The 20,300-nt window shown below is 40.7% G+C and overlaps 1 protein-coding gene across 1 annotated transcript; it reads left to right on the forward strand.

The window, feature by feature from the left end:
* The first annotated feature begins 19,030 nt into the window (after positions 1–19,030).
* Positions 19,031–20,067, forward strand: LOC122643546 (glycine-rich cell wall structural protein 1-like). The gene is made up of 2 exons (XM_043837159.1): positions 19,031–19,756; positions 19,868–20,067. The coding sequence occupies exons 1-2, from the start codon at positions 19,033–19,035 to the stop codon at positions 20,065–20,067; spliced, it is 924 nt and encodes a 307-aa protein (XP_043693094.1). The 5' UTR covers positions 19,031–19,032.
* Positions 20,068–20,300: the final 233 nt, after the last annotated feature.

Below are 20,300 nucleotides of genomic sequence, written 5' to 3' on the forward strand. Positions count from 1 at the left end.
GTTTCCTCTACTTTGGCACTAAGCAGTTCTGCTTCCCTGTTCACCCCATTGATTGCGGTGTCCTATGGCTGTGTACTGAAGCTTGCATTGCTCCTCTGGAGATTTGCTTCCCTGATTCAGGTTAAGCACTCTCATGGCCTTTAGGCACTCTGATTCTCACTGTCGTCCCTATCACCGATCTTCGGATCGTTTTGGTCACCGTCGCAGTTCCCGGATTAATGAAGCCTTACCGGGTTATATATGGATTTTCGCACTGAACTCTTGGCCAGTGGATGCCCCTGATGTGGAAGCTCGCTCTCTTTATGGGTTTACCATTGGTTTTCCCAAACCTCAAAGGGGGGTTCTTGGCAACTTTCTTGGTAGGCTGTGGGAGCCTCTTGGAGTAATGACTATTCGCTGTTTTGAGAAGGCATGTTTTTATGCTGAATGCCAAACTTCGACTCAAAGGGATCAAATTCTGACGCTAGCACCATGGTGGTGCAATCTATGTTTGATACAAGTGTTCCAGCACCCTCCTGATGACCCACATTTTTGCTTTGAAAGGGAAATGGTCCAGATTTGGGCCCAGGTTAGTGGGATACATGATAAGTATTTCTCGACCAACTTGGTTCGCCAAGCGGTTTCGTGTGCTGGTAAGGCACTTGAGGTTCAACTAAACTTTGCTGATTTGGGACTACCACAGGGGACTGCCAGAGTCAAAATTGCTTTTAAGAAGCACCGGTCCATCAGTATTTCCTCTAAGATCCGGGACAAGTTGGGTATTGGCTACCCTATGGAGATTTGTTATGAACTGCTGCTTTTTGTGAGTGCTACAGACATATCTGTCATAACATCCGTCATTGTCCTTTTCCGAGGGAGGCCCCTGATCCAAACCTGCCCCCATTAGGATTTTACCGGCGTGCTACGGTTCCTCCTATACAGGTCAATATTTACTCGGTGCCTAATGAGCGAAGCCCTGTTAGGGCTGAACGGTCTTCGTCTGCTTTGGAGGTCTCATATGAAGGCAAAAGGAAATCCTTGGACCAAATCCCCATCAACAAGGCTTCTGTAGAGGATTCTTCAGTTTTGGCCATTACTGTACCACCTAAGATGGCCCGGAGGGATTCAACTGGCACTTTTGATACTAAGAATTTGCCCGAACTGAATGATGCACGGACACAGACCCACTCAAATTTCTTTTCAATGGCTGAAGAGTTGCAATGGAACTGTCTTAATCCGGCGAGCCCTCTATTTGTGCCGACTTCATTGTCTGACTCCCCTCCTACAGTGTCCATCCATCAAGTTTTTGAATCTGCGAATTTCTTCCACATCATGGTCATCGCTAGTGTTGGCTCTTCGGGGGCGCAGTATTCTCAGTAGGCTGTGTCTTTGGGGGCAGTTTTTATGGGTGCTCAGAGCGCGCTGCCAGTGTTTAAGAAGCATAAAATAACTTTTCCTGCATGGCCCTCTACTGTGCTCGTGGAGTTTAACAAACTTAAGGACTCTCTTTCCCATGTTCGGGAACTGTCCTCTGATCCCCAACTTCTCATTGCTATGCTTCAAGATTAGTTTTCTGCAATTTCGGTCTTTGATAACCACGAATTGCCTATTCATCCTCCTGTGTGCTCCTCCATCCCCACCTACTGTCTCAGTGACCCCGACGATCCTTCCGCCGAAGCCCAGGTAAGTTGACCTTTCTCTGTTCATTATTCTCGTGTCTTTAAATTCTGGAATATTTTCTCTGTTGTTCTCCTTTGGCTCTCCCTTTCCTGGTTTATACTGGAAGGTCGATATTTGAGACGTGGATTTTACCCCCCAAGGTTACTCTTAATTCTTAGTTATCTTTTACGTTCTACTTTCATATTGGTTGTACTGTCTGCCTACTGTAGTTCTTTATTGCCTGTTTTCCGATTTTCTTGTTTAATTATCTCTTGTTGCTTTAGCATGCTATATTTTCTACTTTAGGTTTGGTGTGCTTATGTTCTCTACCTGTATGTTTTCCTTGTTTGTCTATGGACTGTTTGTTGGGGCCATCATGATTCTTCTCTCTTGGAACATTAGGGGTTTAAATAATTGTTTCACACGCCGCTCTCTTCACCATCATTTAACTAAATTCTCTCGTGATCTAATTTTCCTTTTTGAAACCAAGGTGGTAAATTATGATGATTGCTGTTGTAAGGATCTTACTTCCAAGTACTGTTCGGTGGCCTCTTTACCTAGTACTGGGGTAAGGGTTTAAAGGGAGGGCTTTGGGTTCTTTCTAAACCTGGTCTTAGACAACAAAAGTAGTTCATCTCCATGCACATTTTATTTCCATCCTTCTCAACGGCTTGAATATTACCCCATTGGTTGCTGTGTGTGTCATATGCTCCCCCTCACGCTTCTGACCGCCCTACATTTTGGGGAGTGTTGGACGATTATATTGACACTTGTGACTGGCCATTTCCCTTGAACCTTTGTCTTTCCCTGGATCCCCCTTTACTTGGACTAATAAACAACGCCCTCCCAAATTAATTAGACAATGTCTGGACCAACCATTTGCTAACCCTGCCTTGCTTCTTCTTTTTCCTCTATCTGGCATGCACAAATTGCCTTAGGCGGGCTCGGTTCACAATCCCATTGTCATCCACCCCTCTCCTTATGTGAAATCCTTGAAGAAGAGTTTTCATTTCCAATTTGCATAGACTTATCAACCTGATTTGAAGGACTGCAGGTGTTCCCATATATGGGCCACCCTCTCTCCCAGAACCCTCTATTCTAAGCTACCTTCTTTGAGTAAGCTGTTACTTAATTGGAATGAGCAGGTTGTTGGAAACATTGCACATCTGCGAACTAAATACCTTGATCGCCTTGGAATCTTGGAAGACATGTCTGTTTCTGATTCCCAACAACTGAGTATCAACGATCTCTCCATGCGTTTGGAGTGGATCTTTACTGCTGAGGAAGCCATTTGGCTCCAAGAATCCAGGCATGATTACATTTTTAGTGGTGATAGGAACACTCCATATTACCATTCTTGTGCAAAGCTTAACATTAGGAAAAGGCACACCTACCAACTCCATTCGAAGGAGGGTGATACTCTTGAGGATCCAATTTTAATAGCTGACATTTTTTTTAACCACCTTTCTAAGATATACACTTCCTCTAATCCTCTGGACTCTGATATCATTGGAGGTTTGTTTGACCCAGTGATCCATCACAAGGATCATCGATCTCTCCTCTCGCCCCCTTTAGGAAGTGAAATTCCCCAAGTAGTTTTTATCTATGGTGGCCTTCAAAGCCGCTGGAATGAATGGGTTTTAGGCACAGTTTGTATCAAACTTTTTGGGACCTTATTGACCCTGATGTGATTCGGATTGTGCATTCACATTTTTCCACTGGGTAGCTTCCTCAAGGTTGTTTGAATACCCCGATTTGTATGATCCCCCCCCCCAAAGCATGATGATGCTAACACTGCCAATGACTTCAGGCCTATTAGCCTCTATAATGTTTCTTATAAGGGACAATTACTATCACTACCCTACACTTAGCCTATATTTATTAAAACTACCCTACCTTAAACTTCTTTTCTAATACTACCCTACTTTTAAACTTTTACATCTCCTTCTACCCTTATGTTTTTAAATACCCTGATTGCCCTTCCTTTTCACCTAGTAACCTGCTAATCTATTTAATCTACCATTCAGCTTCTATTTTTTAATTTTTTTGTGTCATTAAAATAGTACAAAATGAAAGCACTCACACACTTCTTTTCTCTCCTACTTTTTACTACATTCGTTGTTTTTTATTTTTTATTTTTGGGTCCTTCAATTTTCTATTTTATTAATTTTTTATTCAACATTTCATTCTCATTGTTCTTCTTTGAAGAGATCATGGTTCTAAGTATCGGTATCGTATCGGGCAATACGTACCTGTTCTGCTAGTCACTGATACCATCACCGTACTGATACCTTTCAGTACCACGCTACATACATGTAGGGCTGTAAACGGATTGGATTCGGCTCAGATAGTGCAATATCCACATCCGCATCCGATTACCTATCGGATGGATTCGGATAGTGCTAAACCGATACGGACACGGATACGGATCGGATGTTTTATTCGTTTACATGTAAATATAGCTTTTCGGATTGCTATAGCCTATCCATTTTCCCATCTGTTTAGCTTTTTGACGGATTCGAATACTACTAAACGGATACGGACACGGATACAAAAATGGATTTTGGCTATTCATTTACACCCCTACATACAAGGGATCAAATTGTGTGCAAGGATATTGGTAATGCCAAAACTACCTTCTGTTGGCATGATCCCTGGGTGCCTACAATACCAACCCATTATCTTCCACCAACCTTCTTACACACGTCGGTACAAATGGTAAGTGATCTCAGTTCTAACCCTGGTTGGAATTCTTCTTTACTTAACGATTTATTCCCTCCTTGCTTTTTTCCTGAAATTTCAAGACTTTGTATTTCAGACTCTGAGGATCAGTGGAAATGCTCCTTGACAAAAACTGGGACTTTCTCCACTCGACAGGCTGCCTCTTATCTACAAACCACTAATCACCATAACAGGCATCTATACACTTGGTGGCGTTTTTTCTGAAAACTTAAACTTAATCCAAAATTTTATATGTGTTTTTGGCATGTCTTACATGCAGGTTTACCTGTCAAGGATATTATCTCTTACTGGCTACCGGTCGAGCCTACATGTTTTCTCTGTGGTGCTCATGATGAAACCCAATGGCATCTTTTTATATCTTGTGAATGGACTAAGCATGTCTGGGCATCTAGGCCCCTCGGCCTGAGAACAGAGCACCTTAGCAGTCCCAATATTGCACATCTTTGTGCCTCCCTTCTCAATTCCAAAGCTCTGGATTTGACATCTCCTTCCTGGTTTTTTTTCCCTTCTTATTTTAAGTTGTTATTTTGTGTGGTTTGTAAGAAACAATGTCTCAAGAGGGTTGTCTAGGGCCGACTCGTACTTGGTTTTATCTAATGCCAATCGTTGGATGTGCTATTTGAATTTTTAACCCCTCCTATTAATGCACTCACATCCCCTACCCCCCAGAATATAACATGCACCACTAATTATAGTACCATGCCTAATAACGATATCCCATTCCATATTCTGTGCTACGCAGGCCTCTCTGAATCATCCATGGGCCTAATTGGCTGGGGGTATTGCTTTTTGATAGATGGCGAAAGTGTTTTTGGGTCTGCAGGAATTTCGCGTTCAACTTACCCAAAGGGAGGCTGAGCTAACAAGATTCTTGTAGGGGTGGAAACATGAGCTCTGGAACGGATTCAATCCAAAGGAGATATGGATATCTAACCATGGTCTTAGTTCGTTTTTGCGACCTAACTCTCACATAGCTGTAAGTAGGAATATGCTCTTTTTTTGTTTTTAAGAAGTAGCCGAACTCACCTATAACTTTACTACTATCCCCATATCTCTAAAACATAATCAATAGACGGCTTCTCTCCGATCCCATTTTTTGGCTACCCTCCGAACTAAGGATGCCTCCAAGTGTTTTGTCTATGATGTACATACCCTCCGAACTAAGGATGCCTCCAACTTTTTTGTCTATGATGTACATACTTTTCTTCTTTTTTAATAATAAACTTCCTTTTTTCTCATCGAAAAAAAATAAAAATAACACAAAAAGTAAGCATCCCATACTAGCGTCCTAGGTTGGTAGGTTCAATGGGGATTTTACTCCTCCTAGGTTCCCGAATGTGTAAGTTCCTATCAGTACTCCCTTACAATCCTGACACATAGCAGAGGTGGTCAAACGGTGTCATTGTAAAATAAGTTTTTTAATTATTAACTAACCTTGCTTATCTAAACCCATATCCTGACCCTGATTAACCAAACCATACCCCTACCTTCACCCTGGTTTACTATACCATTGTTGAACGATTCAAAAAAGGGTTTTCCATTTTTCTTGCTAATGCCGTTGCCGGAGAGGAAGAAGGTGAACCAGCGGCTGTGAAGCTCCCCGTTGCAGCATTCTGTTGGAAGGAAAAGGCTCGAATAGACAAATTTAACTTCACAGATAGATAGAGACAGAATGAGAGAGGTAGACAAATACAGATAGATAGAGACAGAATAAGAGAGGTAGAGGGAGACGGAGGGGTGTAATAAGAGGATCTTAGCAGGCGACGACATCCAGTACGACAATAGGATAGGAGGCGCTACCCAGGACATCTGGATTGACGGTAGTTGCAGTAGGTTCACTTCGAAAGAAATCTCAGGCTCGATTCAAATCAACAAAAGAAATAGGAATGAGAGAGACAAACTGCCATATCATTGTGTATGAGAGCTTGAAAGATAGAGAGACACTAAAGTAATGTGGGGAAAATATGTTAATTTGGCGGGAAAATATATCCAAGTTGGCACAGGAAAGTTCCAACTTCAAACCCAAACAAATGGAATCAATTAATGGTCAACTGCCTAAATTGATAATTGGTAACTAGTGCTTCTTGAAGACGGGTGGGCCTCACACCCCTCTTGTGAGAGGAACTATGGAACTGCACCGGTCAGAGAACCTTAGGTGCAACAAATTCTACCTCCTCCCCCTCCTCTAACGAGTCCACATCATCTACGCGATTCAATAACCCACGTCTCAATCCTTCATTCATTTCTTCTTCTCCGCAGTAACTCCCCTTTAAGTCTTGTGGCCACTCCATCTTCTCCACCCTCTTTTTCCCATCTGCCCAAACCCTCTTGGGCAAGAATCTTTCTAATCTAAAACCTTAATCACACCCATTTCTATCTCCATCACATTTCTCGTACCCAATTATATCCCTAAATCTCTTCTTCCCAGAAACCCTGACCATCATATACATGGCATAAAAAAAGCAGTCGGGAACAGTCTTTGGAGACCCTGAAATAAACAACGACTTAAAGCAAATAATGGGTCCTCCATCATCCCCAGTTCACGTTTATACACCAAAATCCCCAACTCTTCTATTCCCAGAAACTATACCCAACATATCTACGGGATCACCATCGGAATCTGGAATATTTCTAGGAACATTCCAAGTTACAATCGGAGAGTATGAGAGTGACGGTGATTTGGAGAGCGATGGATGTTCTCTAACTGACGACGACGGAGATTCGTTTATGCGTGGTTCCTCACCCCCCCAGGTAAGTTTATTCGACTTTGATAAAGGGGCAGCTTAGTTGGTATCTTTATCTGTCTAGAAACATCGAACAAGGAAGAAAGGTCATATATCAACATGTCTCTGCTTTAAATATCCCCCATCTCTTCGAGGGAAAGTCGAATTTGCTCTATCCTCCCACAGACTGCTATCCTGTATTTGTAAGACTGTTCTACTGCAATATGAGCATTCAGCAGACTGGCTCAACCTTCAGAATTATTTCTTTTGTCAAAGGAGTATATTTTGAATTTGGACTCGAAGAATTGAACTGTATTCTAGAGTTAGAGGCATCGGACACACAAAAGTACTTCCCTCCATCCATTGGTTTTAATGAATTGGATGTGGCCAATGAGATTTTGGACACCATTTTGCGCAAGTCTCCATCTTCTCCAAACCTTAAAATAACGTCCAACTATTTGAACACCGTAGCAAAGGTTCTACATTTGATTGTCTAATCAAATATACTACCCCATGGCGGTAGACGTGATTTAGTTCGTCCTTTTGAAGCATATATCATTTACTGTCTGATGCGTGAAAAGAAAATCTGTATGCCTTGGATCATCATGAATCACATGGTATGGTTCGGCATTAACAGTGACCAAGGGAACCTCCCATATGGGTGCCTCATCACTAAAATTCTACAACATTTCAATGTTTATCTCACCCATGAGGTTACTATTCAACCACCTGCAGATATTGACACCAACAGTCTGAAGATGCTCAAGATTCCAAACACCACAACTCTCAATGACAGTCATGGAACTGATTGATTGTCGGGACACTATCTGTTTCTTTTTGGGTTGTAATTGAACATTTCATGCCACATTTCTGCTCTTTAACTGGACTGTTTATTTAGGTACAATTCTTATGTTTTGTGCATTTAATTTTTATGGGGTCAATTGACCATTACCTCTCTTTGGATCTGTGTGTGGGATAATGTTTCTAATTTTTCCTTTTGTGTTTTTGTTGAAACAAAGCTTTTTGGAAATTACCTCCATACTCATATATGTTGGGTATAACCAAAACAACGAATCAGGCTGTGGTGGGCAATAGTCTATACAGCCCATCTAACCTGAAACCCTAGTCTTTCCCATAAATACTATAGCTGGAGGCCCCAACATATGCAGGTGGAAGTGGAGGATCCGAACTCCAACATATCCAGTTTATTCAAAAGTTGATATGCAGGGTGTATTGCTTCAACCAACTTTGTGCTTAAACCCTAAACCCTAACAATTTATTCATTTGATATACATTTTTGTGCATGTCGTTTCCTTCCTCATCATTACATTATTATAATTAACGCCGTAAAGAAAGGAAGGAATTTAGTGACCACAGGAGAAGGAAATACAAGGCACTTCCCTTATAAAATTCTTCTTAATCGATGGATATTGAGCCTTCAAATATTGAACACATTTTCATTTTATTGCCTAGTAATGTTGCTCATCTAAAGCCTTTCTATGAACTACTTTTGGGATACTATTGGAAATGCTTTGTGGGGAGTTAGTCTTTGTCTTCAACTTTTGCACCTCTTTGACCTCAGGAGGGGACTTATCTCATCTCGCAGGTATGTATGGATGTACAAGGGTGCCCATGTATACTGGGATTAAAGGAAGTGGACAAAATAAAGTCATGAAGGGGTATAGTTCGTGGCCTAACTTAGCCGATAAAAAACCAAGTATTGTGGTCACCAAAATGTCATTTTCTCATTTCCATCATTGCTTTTTTACTGGTGTCTGTCCCAAAACCCTATACTTGCACATCTTGGCCAAACTCTTGCAACACAACTTACTTTAACACTTCATTATGCCTTATGATAGACTGCTTTAGTTACATTTCAGCACGAATGATAAACCCTTAAGTTCCTATTTGTTGATTTCTCTATTAAATCATTTGTCATACGCTTAGGGTACCGCCTTTATTGAAGTTTCCCTACCCCATGTTTAATGAGAGCTGCTGAACGTTGTAGCAAAAGCTATAGCTGTTACTGATGCTGAAAATTTATTTCGTTCTCCCATACACCCCTTCAACCCAGGGCATGCTCTACGAAAACCTAAGACACACACCTAAGGTGATCCAATACGTTTGGTGCTGTCTATGTTGGAATCAACATTATTGAACGTAGAATTAAATTCCTTATCATTTTCATTCATATACTTTTGTCAATTCTTAATGTCAATTAGTCATTAAACCACCTTTCTTATTGTGCCTCATATCCTCAAATACTTGGTGCTTAATCATACGAAAGATAAACTCCATATACTTCATTACAAAGGGACTATATAAATGCTAATCATGCATTTTTAGTGCACATAATATCAAATCATCTCGCTTTCTCTTCAAAAATATTGCATTATTCTCATCAGATTTGTGCATGGACAATCCAAATGAAACAACCAAATCGTTCAAGATTGAGGACTATTTTCTGTTCACAACTCATCTAATTTATGCAACCAACATGATTACTAATTAAAGTAAGCTATTTTTTCCACCGGTTCGCCACCACATTTCTTTGCATAACTTGTTCCTAGGTAGTACAACCCCTAACCACAAGACTAAACAAGCCACACAACATTTTTCAATGAATAACAAAAATTTTTACATTAATAAGGCAACGACAATTGTGTTGCAATTTCATACATTTAAAATAAGTATAAAAAACATGTCACATATTACTGTTACTATTTACACATAAAGTATATTAACGGATGAAATGCCCAATCATTATTCCTAATACTAAGAAAAAGCAAGCAAATGAGATTGCCACTACAAATTTCATGCAAGTCCCTTCATTCAAAGAGCTACATGTCCCTCCATAGACATCTACATGGCTTTGATGACTTTCATCCAACCCGGCTTCAACAATTGATTTCATGTCCAACGATCGTTCATGGACATCACCACTCAATATATTCCTTTGCGATACCCCTTGTATCCCACATGACTGTTGACTGGAATTGTATAATTTGAACATACTTTCAGCTTCGGAAAGGCGGCTGTAAGCCTTATACACAGCATTTGGATAACGAAGGACATGCGTACTGCACTCTTCCCAACTCATGTAAATTCCTGATTTACTCCCCTAAAAGACAACATAATACTTTTGGCCCATTTTCCCTCTTCAACGATCTGCAACCCATCATAAGATTTTAGCATGACTATCTAATTTTCACACAACATAAGGGAACTAATTGCCAACAAATTTCAGCCGTTGACAGAAGAGTACGATACAGTGGTTCCAACACATGTTGGTTCGATTAACATATAATTAATCTAATATCCCAACATTTAAATCCATGCAGCAGTGGTCATCAACAACAGTTTTGTTTTTAATCCATACATAATTACATCAAACGGCTATGTTACCAAGACAAATCTAATACATTACTAAAATTTTTTTATTTTTTATTTTTAATTTGTTGGAATTGGAAGCTTTATATATATAAATTTTGTATAGAAGGGGGGTTCGAACCGGGGAGGGGATAAGGTACCAACCATAAGACTCGAACTTCAGACCTCCTGATGACCATAGGCATGAAGCGCACCACGGCTCACCAACTGAGTTAGGCAGTTGTTGGTACATTACTCAAATTAACCTATACTAGTTCTTATGATACTCTAACAAGAAGACAATTCAGACCTAACAACAATCCAACAGGGGATATGTTACATGTGATAAATACTCAAATCAAATACAAATTAAACCGAGTTAGATCTAAACACACCTCCATTCATATGAACGAGAAAAATAACTCTACATTATACACATCCATTTTATAACAAATAACTCTAATATTTCAACACTTTAATTTCTGTACACCTGCATTCAACATTGTTCTTCTATGAAATCCTATATGTTAGAAACACACAGATGGATTAACACTACTTGTTACGAGACATCCAACCAAACCCACAATCCCACTTCAATATAACCCACATTCCAACTTCATAGAAACCCATAACAAAATGACCTGACCTCCAAATTTGGGGTCAAATGTAACATGAACAGTTACTAAAACCAATACTTGTGTTCTGGAAACTCAGTCAAATAGTAGGACTGAATGAGTTGAAGGCAGCAAAACAAACTTTGGGTTTACCACATTGACACTAGAGTAATAGACGAACTGATTGCTACAGGAAGTAGATACAAAAATATTAGGGATCTAAATTTCAGATCCCTAATGTATCGGAGGTGGAAGAAGATGAATCAGGGTAAATCTAAAGGGGAAAAATTCTACTCACATAGATTACCCATTAGGTTTTGACCGATGGGGTTTGGATGTTAAAATGGACGTTGAGACTTAAAGAAGGCATTCGAAAATTAAACTAAGAATCATTAATAAGTTCTGGTTTAAACTTCTAACAGGCACAACAACAACTATAAAATCATTAACGAGTTCTCGTTTATGCGTCTAACAGCCACAACAAGAACATAAACTCATGACTAAAGCTCATTATTCTAAACTAAAAAAATTTATATCGCAAACTAACCTCTATAAATGGTAGTCGCGGTGCTGAAAAATAAACAACTTCGATATACCGATGAAAATATCCTCACGATAATGGAGATCCCGGCGGTCCCTGTTTATTCAGAGCTATGGAAGACGACGAATACTGAAAAACCCTCTTTAAGGGAAAACGATGATTAAGAAAAAACCCTCTTTTACCCTTTCCGGCCACTACGTTATATGACGTTTTGCAATATCCTTCAATTCCGCACAACAACTTGGACTGTGCAATTGACGGATTTGTCCTCATTTTTCAAAATTTACTTTAAAAGGAAAATTACAAATCAACTGTCAGACTGTCAGACTTAAACATAAATGCTCATACCATGATCGACGGCTCTAAATTAACCGTTTTAAATGGAAGGTCAGATTTCAACAACACTTTTCCAGCCTATTTCCACGCACGTCCCACGACCTTTAAGATTGATAATATTTAGGCATTCAGAATTTGCATTCCAAGACGAAAATACAAAGATCAAAATTTGGGCTATTTTTCCATCTTCAACATGGCCATTAGCAGAGAAAACAACAAAAAAAAAAGGGTAAATTACACCGTCACCCCCTAGTTGTCTAACGAAACTCAAATCACCCACTATTTTTTGAAAATACTCAAATCACCCCCTGTATTAGACCCCAATATGACAAATTAGTCCCTACCGTTAGTTTTACACTGTTAAGTGATGATGTCAGCTAGTTAAATAAATTTAAATCCCTAAACTACCCTTGACCAATGCTGATTTACAATTTTACCCTTATATTGTAAATTTAATTCTAATGTTTTAGTACAAGGGTGAAATAGTCCTTTCACACCAATAACTAACAGCAGACTAACACCGTTACTGTAGAGGGGGAAGGACGAGTATTTGCAAAAACCAAGAGGTGATTTGAGTTTTGTTTAAAAACCAAGGGGTGACGTGCAATTTATCCCAAAAAAAACAGACCAAATCAATAGAAAGAATAACATGATCGATACCATATCGAAAGAAATGAAGGAGGGTTGAGATACCCATTCAGACGAGCCTCTGATGACAAGGACTCGACTCCTGTCAATCCAGGCAGCGTGCAGCCATGTGCAGCACCTGAGTGAGGCGCTGCGCATCTACCGCCTTACCCCCTGCTCAACGCCTTGCCCGAGCAGGGGTAAGGCGGTAAATGTGCAGTGCCTCACTCAGGTACTGCACATGGCTGCACGTCAAACGCTTAAGCTAGAGAATCCGCCACTTTTTGAGCATAATTAAGCAACATATTTATCCCAAGCTCCATTTGATTAATGCGTAAGTTGAGATTTGGTACTAGAAAACAAGCTTCTCATCTCTGGCATCTTCCACAATAATATAATGACATTGAGGGCGACCTAATCTCATCAAAGGTTGATGCCAGACATGACTCAGCTCCCATGATCCTCAGTGCTGGACTGGATTCCACTTCCACATATATTTCACATTTAGAGAAACAAGTTGACATTAATTAATTCACTTATGTGATGCTAATGTGGGTGACACCCCTTTATTTGTTTTTCCTTTTCTAAATGACCAAAATCCTTATGAATAGTCCCTCCTTTCAGTGCTGTTCACATGTCGAGTCCCATTTAAGGAGCATATATCTCTCTTGTTGTTGATGATACTTTCAAGCTTTAAATTAGTTTTAAGTTAGGGACCATTAAAATTAATATGTCATGTTATGGGTATAATTAGTATTTAAACACAATATACATTATTTCAGTTTCTAGATATCCAAATTAAGTATGAATTACCACATCAACTTTTCACCTGCCACAACTAATAAGTGGGTCATTCGTACCAAAAAAAAACAAACTAATAAGTGGGTCATGAAGTAAGTTCTTTCCTTTGATAGCTGTCAATTTTAAACTTTTCGTTGTTCATAATTATTATTATTATTATTTTTTTTTTTTTTTAATGTCTTGTAATTTTGAGAATGGAGAGGGTTGGGATGAGGAGAGTAGTAGGGTCATTATCATTCCATAGGTGGTGGGAGAGAGACAGACTCAAGCTGGGCACAACGCCAGTGTGCCTAGTCTTTAAACTTTCAAGAAAATACCATATTTTAGGGTGTGTTCCGTAAATTCTTCCCAGGTGGGTTCTGTAATAGCCAAAAACACAGATATGGGGTCAAATTGGTTTCTGTTGGAATCTGAAGTGCCACAGTATAGGCTTCCATTGCAAAATCATACCACAACATTTCCCCACATTTTGGCTCTGATACAAATAAAGTGCCACAGTCAACATTAAGCTCCACATACCACGATATTGTTCGTTTTAGTTAAGGTTTGCCACACGACTTTAAAACGCATCATATCATGTGAAGGTTGGCCTAAGCACAACCAATATGAGACTAAATTCTATGGAACAATAGAATCAATCCCAAGAACCCCTAGAATCGGCAAAAAAAATTCTGAAAATCCAATGATTCTAAAGTTCCTTGGCATGGAAGCATAACATGGAAGAGGGATTCTCCAATCTTGTTTATTAAGTTTAGGGTGTTAGATCGATCAAGGGTTTAATCAAATCCGAATCCATCCCCGTACAGATATCTAGAACACCATTGAATCTAAAACAGCAGGGAAATAAAGTGTACCTGGCACCCACTTGTGTTGATGAAGAACAGATAAGAACGTATCCAATAGCAGCGACGATCCGTCAGAGAATGAATGCAAGTCCTCGAATAATCTCGGACATCCACGATGGGGATCTTCTACAGTCTCCTAGACTCTCCCACTGAGTTCCCTTTCTTGTGGAGAAAAGAGAAAAGACAATAGTGGCTGCAGGGACTCCTCATCATTAGTATTTATAATACTCCCCAAACCCTAACCCACTTTCACAATGGGCCAAGCCGGTCCGGTCCATCTCAATAAATAGTAGTAAGCCACGTCAGCCCTTGTATTTCTTGATCCCCATCAATGATCGACCCAATAATTAATTAAGCCCACTCTTTGCAATTTGAAAAATTTCTAACAATCTCCCACTTGGGCTAGATTAATTATAAGGTCATCATTATCAGATGTGGTCATGGAATCTCAATACAACAATAATGCTACTAAACCTTGATCCAGTTAGCAAATATATCGATGTCGAGCAACAGCAGAAAATACACCTCAACATATGGCATATCACTTTCTGTCAGCTATAAACAAAGATTTACTTACTAACATGAACCGCCTTGAGATAATTTTGTACAAGGAATGTCGTACACGTCGGTGATTACATAAATATCGTCATCATTCCTTGTGGGTCCTCGAACGTATCATGAGCATCGTACGACTCATGGATTACCTTTGAACATCGTCATATTCGTTGGTAATCGAACAACTTGGTTTATCACCAATCGAACATCCATGGCTAGAAATAGCTGAATGACTTGGCTCATCGCCAATCGAACATCCTTAAACCGAAATGGCCTTCAACACATCAATCATATGTATGCATGCAAATGCTATTCACCACATCAAGCAGAAGCATCATAATCGAAATGAAACATATATCCTTAAGTTCTCCCACTCAACATGCATATTAATCAAAATGAGAAGAACTCCCAATCCACAAACAGATCAATCATGCAAAGAAGTACTGCCACTGATCAAGAGAATCGAAGAAACTAAATCGACCAAGTTTGAAAATAAATATTCAAACTACAAATTCTACACAAAGCAATCAAAACCATCAAACTACTGATTACTTCTTTTGTTTTCAATCAAGTTACCATTCTCAATACTCTTTCTTTCTTTCTTTTGCATAATTAGATATCAATTCTTTCAAGGGTATAATCATCGTTTGTTAAGTGCATCAATTTCTTTAATATGTTCTTCGTGATTTTATTCGCTCATTCATTCCTCTTCTTATTTTTCATTTTATTTCAGTGCTTGGCTTTATCATTCCATATTATGGATATATTTTCAATCTATGCTACCGAAGCAGTTTCTGTCAAATGGCTCAAGGCCGGTTATACCCCATACGTTGCAAATTGATTTTAACACAATCTTTCATCATTATAATTCTTATTGATAGATTATTCGTTCATGGTTCATTATGCACGTCGGTTAACCGTCAGTTACCATAATTATTCACTTATTATTTCATCTACCATAATAAGTTATCGTTCGTCAACAACATAACTTTTCCATCAACATATAGAAACAAAACATCATAATATTAAAGGTTTCTATATCGCACAAATCAACATATTCTTTAACCATCGTGTGTCCATTCATTATACATGCATCAACATATCATCATAAAATCAGTGGTTCTAAACATTTATCATCAACAATACACCAGATACATGTATGCATACAATCAAGATGATAAATATCAATTAACAATACTTCTTCACAATATTACATTCTTGCCCTTTCTAGTCATAATGCACACGTCTTTATCGTACCGTAAGTACCGCGAGATAGCAATAACTTTCAAAAATCTCCCTCCACCTTTGGGTGATAGAGAAACCACTAGGTTATGCACCTCAATTTCATAATGATTTGTCGCACTACAAATACTGCGAGATGTCGATGACTTTCGAAAATTTTCCTCCACCTTTGGGCGGTAAGAAAACCCCTAGGTCACGCATCCCAAATTCTTTGAGTATACTATCTATGGATGGACACACTGCCTTTTAGTGAAAAGATTAGTAGTTTTCAGAAATCCCAGTACCTTTGGGCAACTGGAACCCTCAGACCACTATCCCTTCCAATCCATGTGCACATCACCTCGTCAAACTTTGGCAACATCGCCTTTGGGTTAATGTCACCTATTCCGCTGCCTTGACAGAACCATAAGAGGATTCAATGGGCCACTTTGGTGGATCACCATTTTACCCTCTCATAATTTCTCAACCTGATATGCAGCAATATATGTGGAAGTAAACTCATTGATCGTCTATAATGTGTTGTGATATGCACATTCATCGTCCATGTGGCAATGGTCAACCCAAAATAGTCCAAATATGCTCAAAGTAGCATATTCGTCCAAAACAGATCCCTGGAAGTATTAAACGTCCCAAAACTAGGTACCAGTAGGTAGGTCTTGAAATTACGAACGAAACAAGACCAACCTGAGCCCAATCAGATGCTCCACTCGCCCATACGTCATTTGAAGGTGACACAATCGTCATTAATAGGTCCCATAAATTTAACAAAAATATTCAAACAGGATACCCAAAACGTCGGCCTTGAAAAATACAAGCAAAATGAGGCATCCCAGTATATAATCCAATCAAAACGGCATTCCAAAACAGGAAAAACAGCTTCTGGAACAATAAAAACGTTTTAGAACAGTTCCGAAAACAAACAGTTGTTTCTATTCCCAAAATATTTGGAAAAGCAAAAACCTCCAAAACCATAGTCTCTGTTTATCCAAGATATGCCGAATTACATATTAAAACGAAGAGCACGAAAAAACAGACACACCAGAAAAAACAGCGTCTCAAAATTCATCCAAATGAACCCACACGATCCATTTGAAGTTTTTTGGTCATTTTTCCCTTCTTTTTTTTTTTTTGTTTTAAGGTCGAACCAAACCGGTTTAATTCAACTCAGACCGGAGTGAACGAACCAAACCGGACCGCTGGTTCACCCAACCGGGTCATCAGGTAAAAAATCCAAGTAAAACAATGGGTCAACCCTCGGGTCTGGGTCAACTCTGACCCGGGTCAAACTTGACCCGCAAGTAACTGCTGACGTCCCGCTGACATCATAATCGCTATGAATTATTATTATTATTTTTTGAATAACCATCGGTGCGTGGATCTCACTCGCGGCTTCGGCCGGCCGCCGGAGGTGGCGATCCACCCATCAAAATCCTCGTCTCTCCGAGCCCTTCGCACCGATATAAAAATATTTGATTTTCGCCGGTGGAAAAATCCAACAGTGGCCAAAATATACGTTTTTGCCAAAAATCCGGTCAAAACCCCTATTTTCGCCGTCAAAAACCTCGATTCATGTTCTTAAACTGACAATCAATCGATCCTAGGTCTGTATGGTTGGCTCTGATACCACTTGTTAGATCGATCAAGGGTTTTATCAAACCCGAATCCATCCCCATACAGATATCTAGAACACGATTGAATCTAAAACAGCAAGGAAATAAAGTGTACCTGGCACCCACGTGTGCTGATGAAGAACAGATAAGAACGCATCCAATAGAAGCGACGATCCGTCAAAGAATGAATGCAAGTCCTCGAATAATCTCAGACATCCGCGATAGGGATCTTCTACAGTCTCTTAGGCTCTCCCACTGAGTTCCCTTTCTTGTGGAGAAAAGCGAAAAGAGAAAAGAGAATAGTGACTGCAGGGACCCCTCATCATTAGTATTTATAATACTCCCCAAACCCTAACCCACTTCCACAATGGGCCAAGCAGGTCCGGTCCATCTCAATAAATAGTAGCAAGCCACGTCAGCCCTTGTATTTCTTGATCCCCATCAATGATCGATCCGATAATTAATTAAGCCCACTCGTCGCAATTTGAAAAATTCCTAACATAGGATTCTGATTCTCTACAGCCAGGCAGGTAGCGGCCTTGGTGTGGACACAACCAGACAAGGGACGAAATGACCGCCCTACCCACTGCCCGAGGTCCTGCCCAGGTGGGTTTCACACCCCTACTATCTGCCTAGCTGTAGAGGACCCAAATTGTTAAGTTTATTATTACAATTAAGAAGTTAATGGTGCAGATTTAACATATTACACAGATTTGAAGAGAGCCACAGAGGGAAGAGTGTCGGGATTTGATAGATGCTCGACGCTGACATGTGTTTACGTGAATGACTAAAATTTCCCTGCATGCTTTTTTATACACGTAAGGATATGTGATTTACTGTGCTGAACTCAGTAGCAGTACTCAGTACTCAGTACTCACCGATTCGAGACTTATGATTAAGTGAAATTAGTGGCTGAAAGAGAAAAGGATAAAGCCACCAAAGAAACATCCAAGGAACGACCAACCACTCCACCATGGAATGGCAGCGTCTGTTCTCGTAAATAAGCTTTTAATTTTAATTTCTAAATCTTTAAATGTATTACAATGCATTATTGGAATCGAGAGGCCTCACTGGGTTGACCAACAAGATTACGCAACGCTTTCTTTGCGACCTTTTTGACTATAGGATTGGGGGCCCTAGGGCCTCAAGAACACATGTTTCGTTTTCCCTTCTCGCCATTTTTCTAAGTATCAAACCATCTAAAAAAATTACGAGCATGCATTGCACACCTACTTCTAATTTGCTTATAAGGAGCAAAGCTTGCCTGCAGATGCAGTTGCAGACCAGGAGGCCAAGCTCACAAATTGATGAGCGAGCTTCAAAATTAAATTAAACCCGTCTCTTCTTCACGTTCTACCATTGTGCCAGTTCCACTACCCAAATTCCCAAATGGGGGTCTATGTAAAACAAGAAAGGGTTTCTCTTTTGTTGCTCTGGTTAAACATCGGTTTCAGTTTGTGTATCGTTGGCCATTCAGACAGTGAGACTGATCAGAACCCCTTCGTGAATGATTATTGTCTACTCAGGGGCTGGCGTGTATGCGGAGGAGGCTTAAGTGGTGGAGGCGGCGGTGGAGGAGGTGGTGGTAGTGGTGGTGGAGGCTCAGGGCATGGAGAAGGTTTTGGATCTGGAGTTGGAGGAGGAGATGGCGGTACCATCGGAGGAGGAGGAGGTGGTGGTGGTGGTGGTGGTGGTGGTAGAGGTGAAGAAGGTGGCGGTTTTGGTCACGGGGAAGGATTTGGAGTTGGAGTTGGTATAGGCGGTGGTGGTGTTAGTGGGGGTGCAGGAGGAGGAGGTGGCAGAGGAGGGGGTGGTGGAGCTGAGAAAGGAGGTGGTTCTGGCCATGGGGAAGGATTTGGAGCTGGTGCTGGTGTCGGGGGTGGTGCTGGAGGAGTAGGAGGTGGTGGAGGTTATGGTGGCGGCGGTGGTGAAGGTAATGGTGCAGGTCAAGGGTTTGGTCACGGCGGTGGGTATGGTGCCGGTGGCGGTGGATACAGCGAAGGTAGCGAAGGCAAGGCTGGTGGCAGTGGTGGTGGAGTCGGCATGGGGGGTGTTGGAGGGTTTGGTGAGGGTGGAGGTGGAGATGGAGGTGCTGGTGTAGGTGGAGGGTCTGGTTATGGAGTTGGCTCTGGAATAGGAGGAGGAGGACGAGGAGGAGGTGGAGGTGGTGGTGGTGGTGGTGGTTCGGGTGAAGGGTTGGGTCATGGTGAGGGATATGGAGGAGGTGGAGGAGTAGGTAACGGTGCAGGTGGAGGAGCAGGCAGAGGTGTAGGAGGAGGTGGTGTTGGAGCTGGGAATGGAATTGGGGGAGGCTTCGGTATTGGAATGGGGTTCGGTATAGGGATCGGTGGTGGTTTCGGTGTTGGACTTCGCAATGGCGGTGTCGCCGGTGGCGCTGCTGCTCTTGGTGGTGGAAAACCTTAAAAACTTCAAACCACTTGCTTTCTCCTCCTTCCATATTACGAATCCAAACTATTGATGATTGAGTACAATTCGATTAAAAGCCTCCTGAAGATCTTCCTGGCGGGTCTTAATTGTTCTTTCTTTGTTTGTTGTACTTTGGAAGCTCATAGCGGCGGTAGCATTCCGTCGTAGTAAGCCCACCTTATTCTTTACTGCAACAACAACAACAACAACGGTGGCAAACAAACCGTTTG

Source organism: Telopea speciosissima, chromosome 10, assembly GCF_018873765.1.
Source record: "Telopea speciosissima isolate NSW1024214 ecotype Mountain lineage chromosome 10, Tspe_v1, whole genome shotgun sequence".
Taxonomy (NCBI): Eukaryota; Viridiplantae; Streptophyta; class Magnoliopsida; order Proteales; family Proteaceae; genus Telopea; species Telopea speciosissima.

What these genes read in the sequence shown, in the direction of transcription:
- LOC122643546 (XM_043837159.1), top strand. Translation starts at nt 19,033, where the DNA reads ATGGGGGTCTATGTAAAACAAGAAAGGGTTTCTCTTTTGTTGCTCTGG. An exon ending in TGGTGTAGGTGGAGGGTCTG is followed by an intron (nt 19,757 to 19,867) that starts GTTATGGAGTTG and finishes GATATGGAGGAG; the next exon opens with GTGGAGGAGTAGGTAACGGT.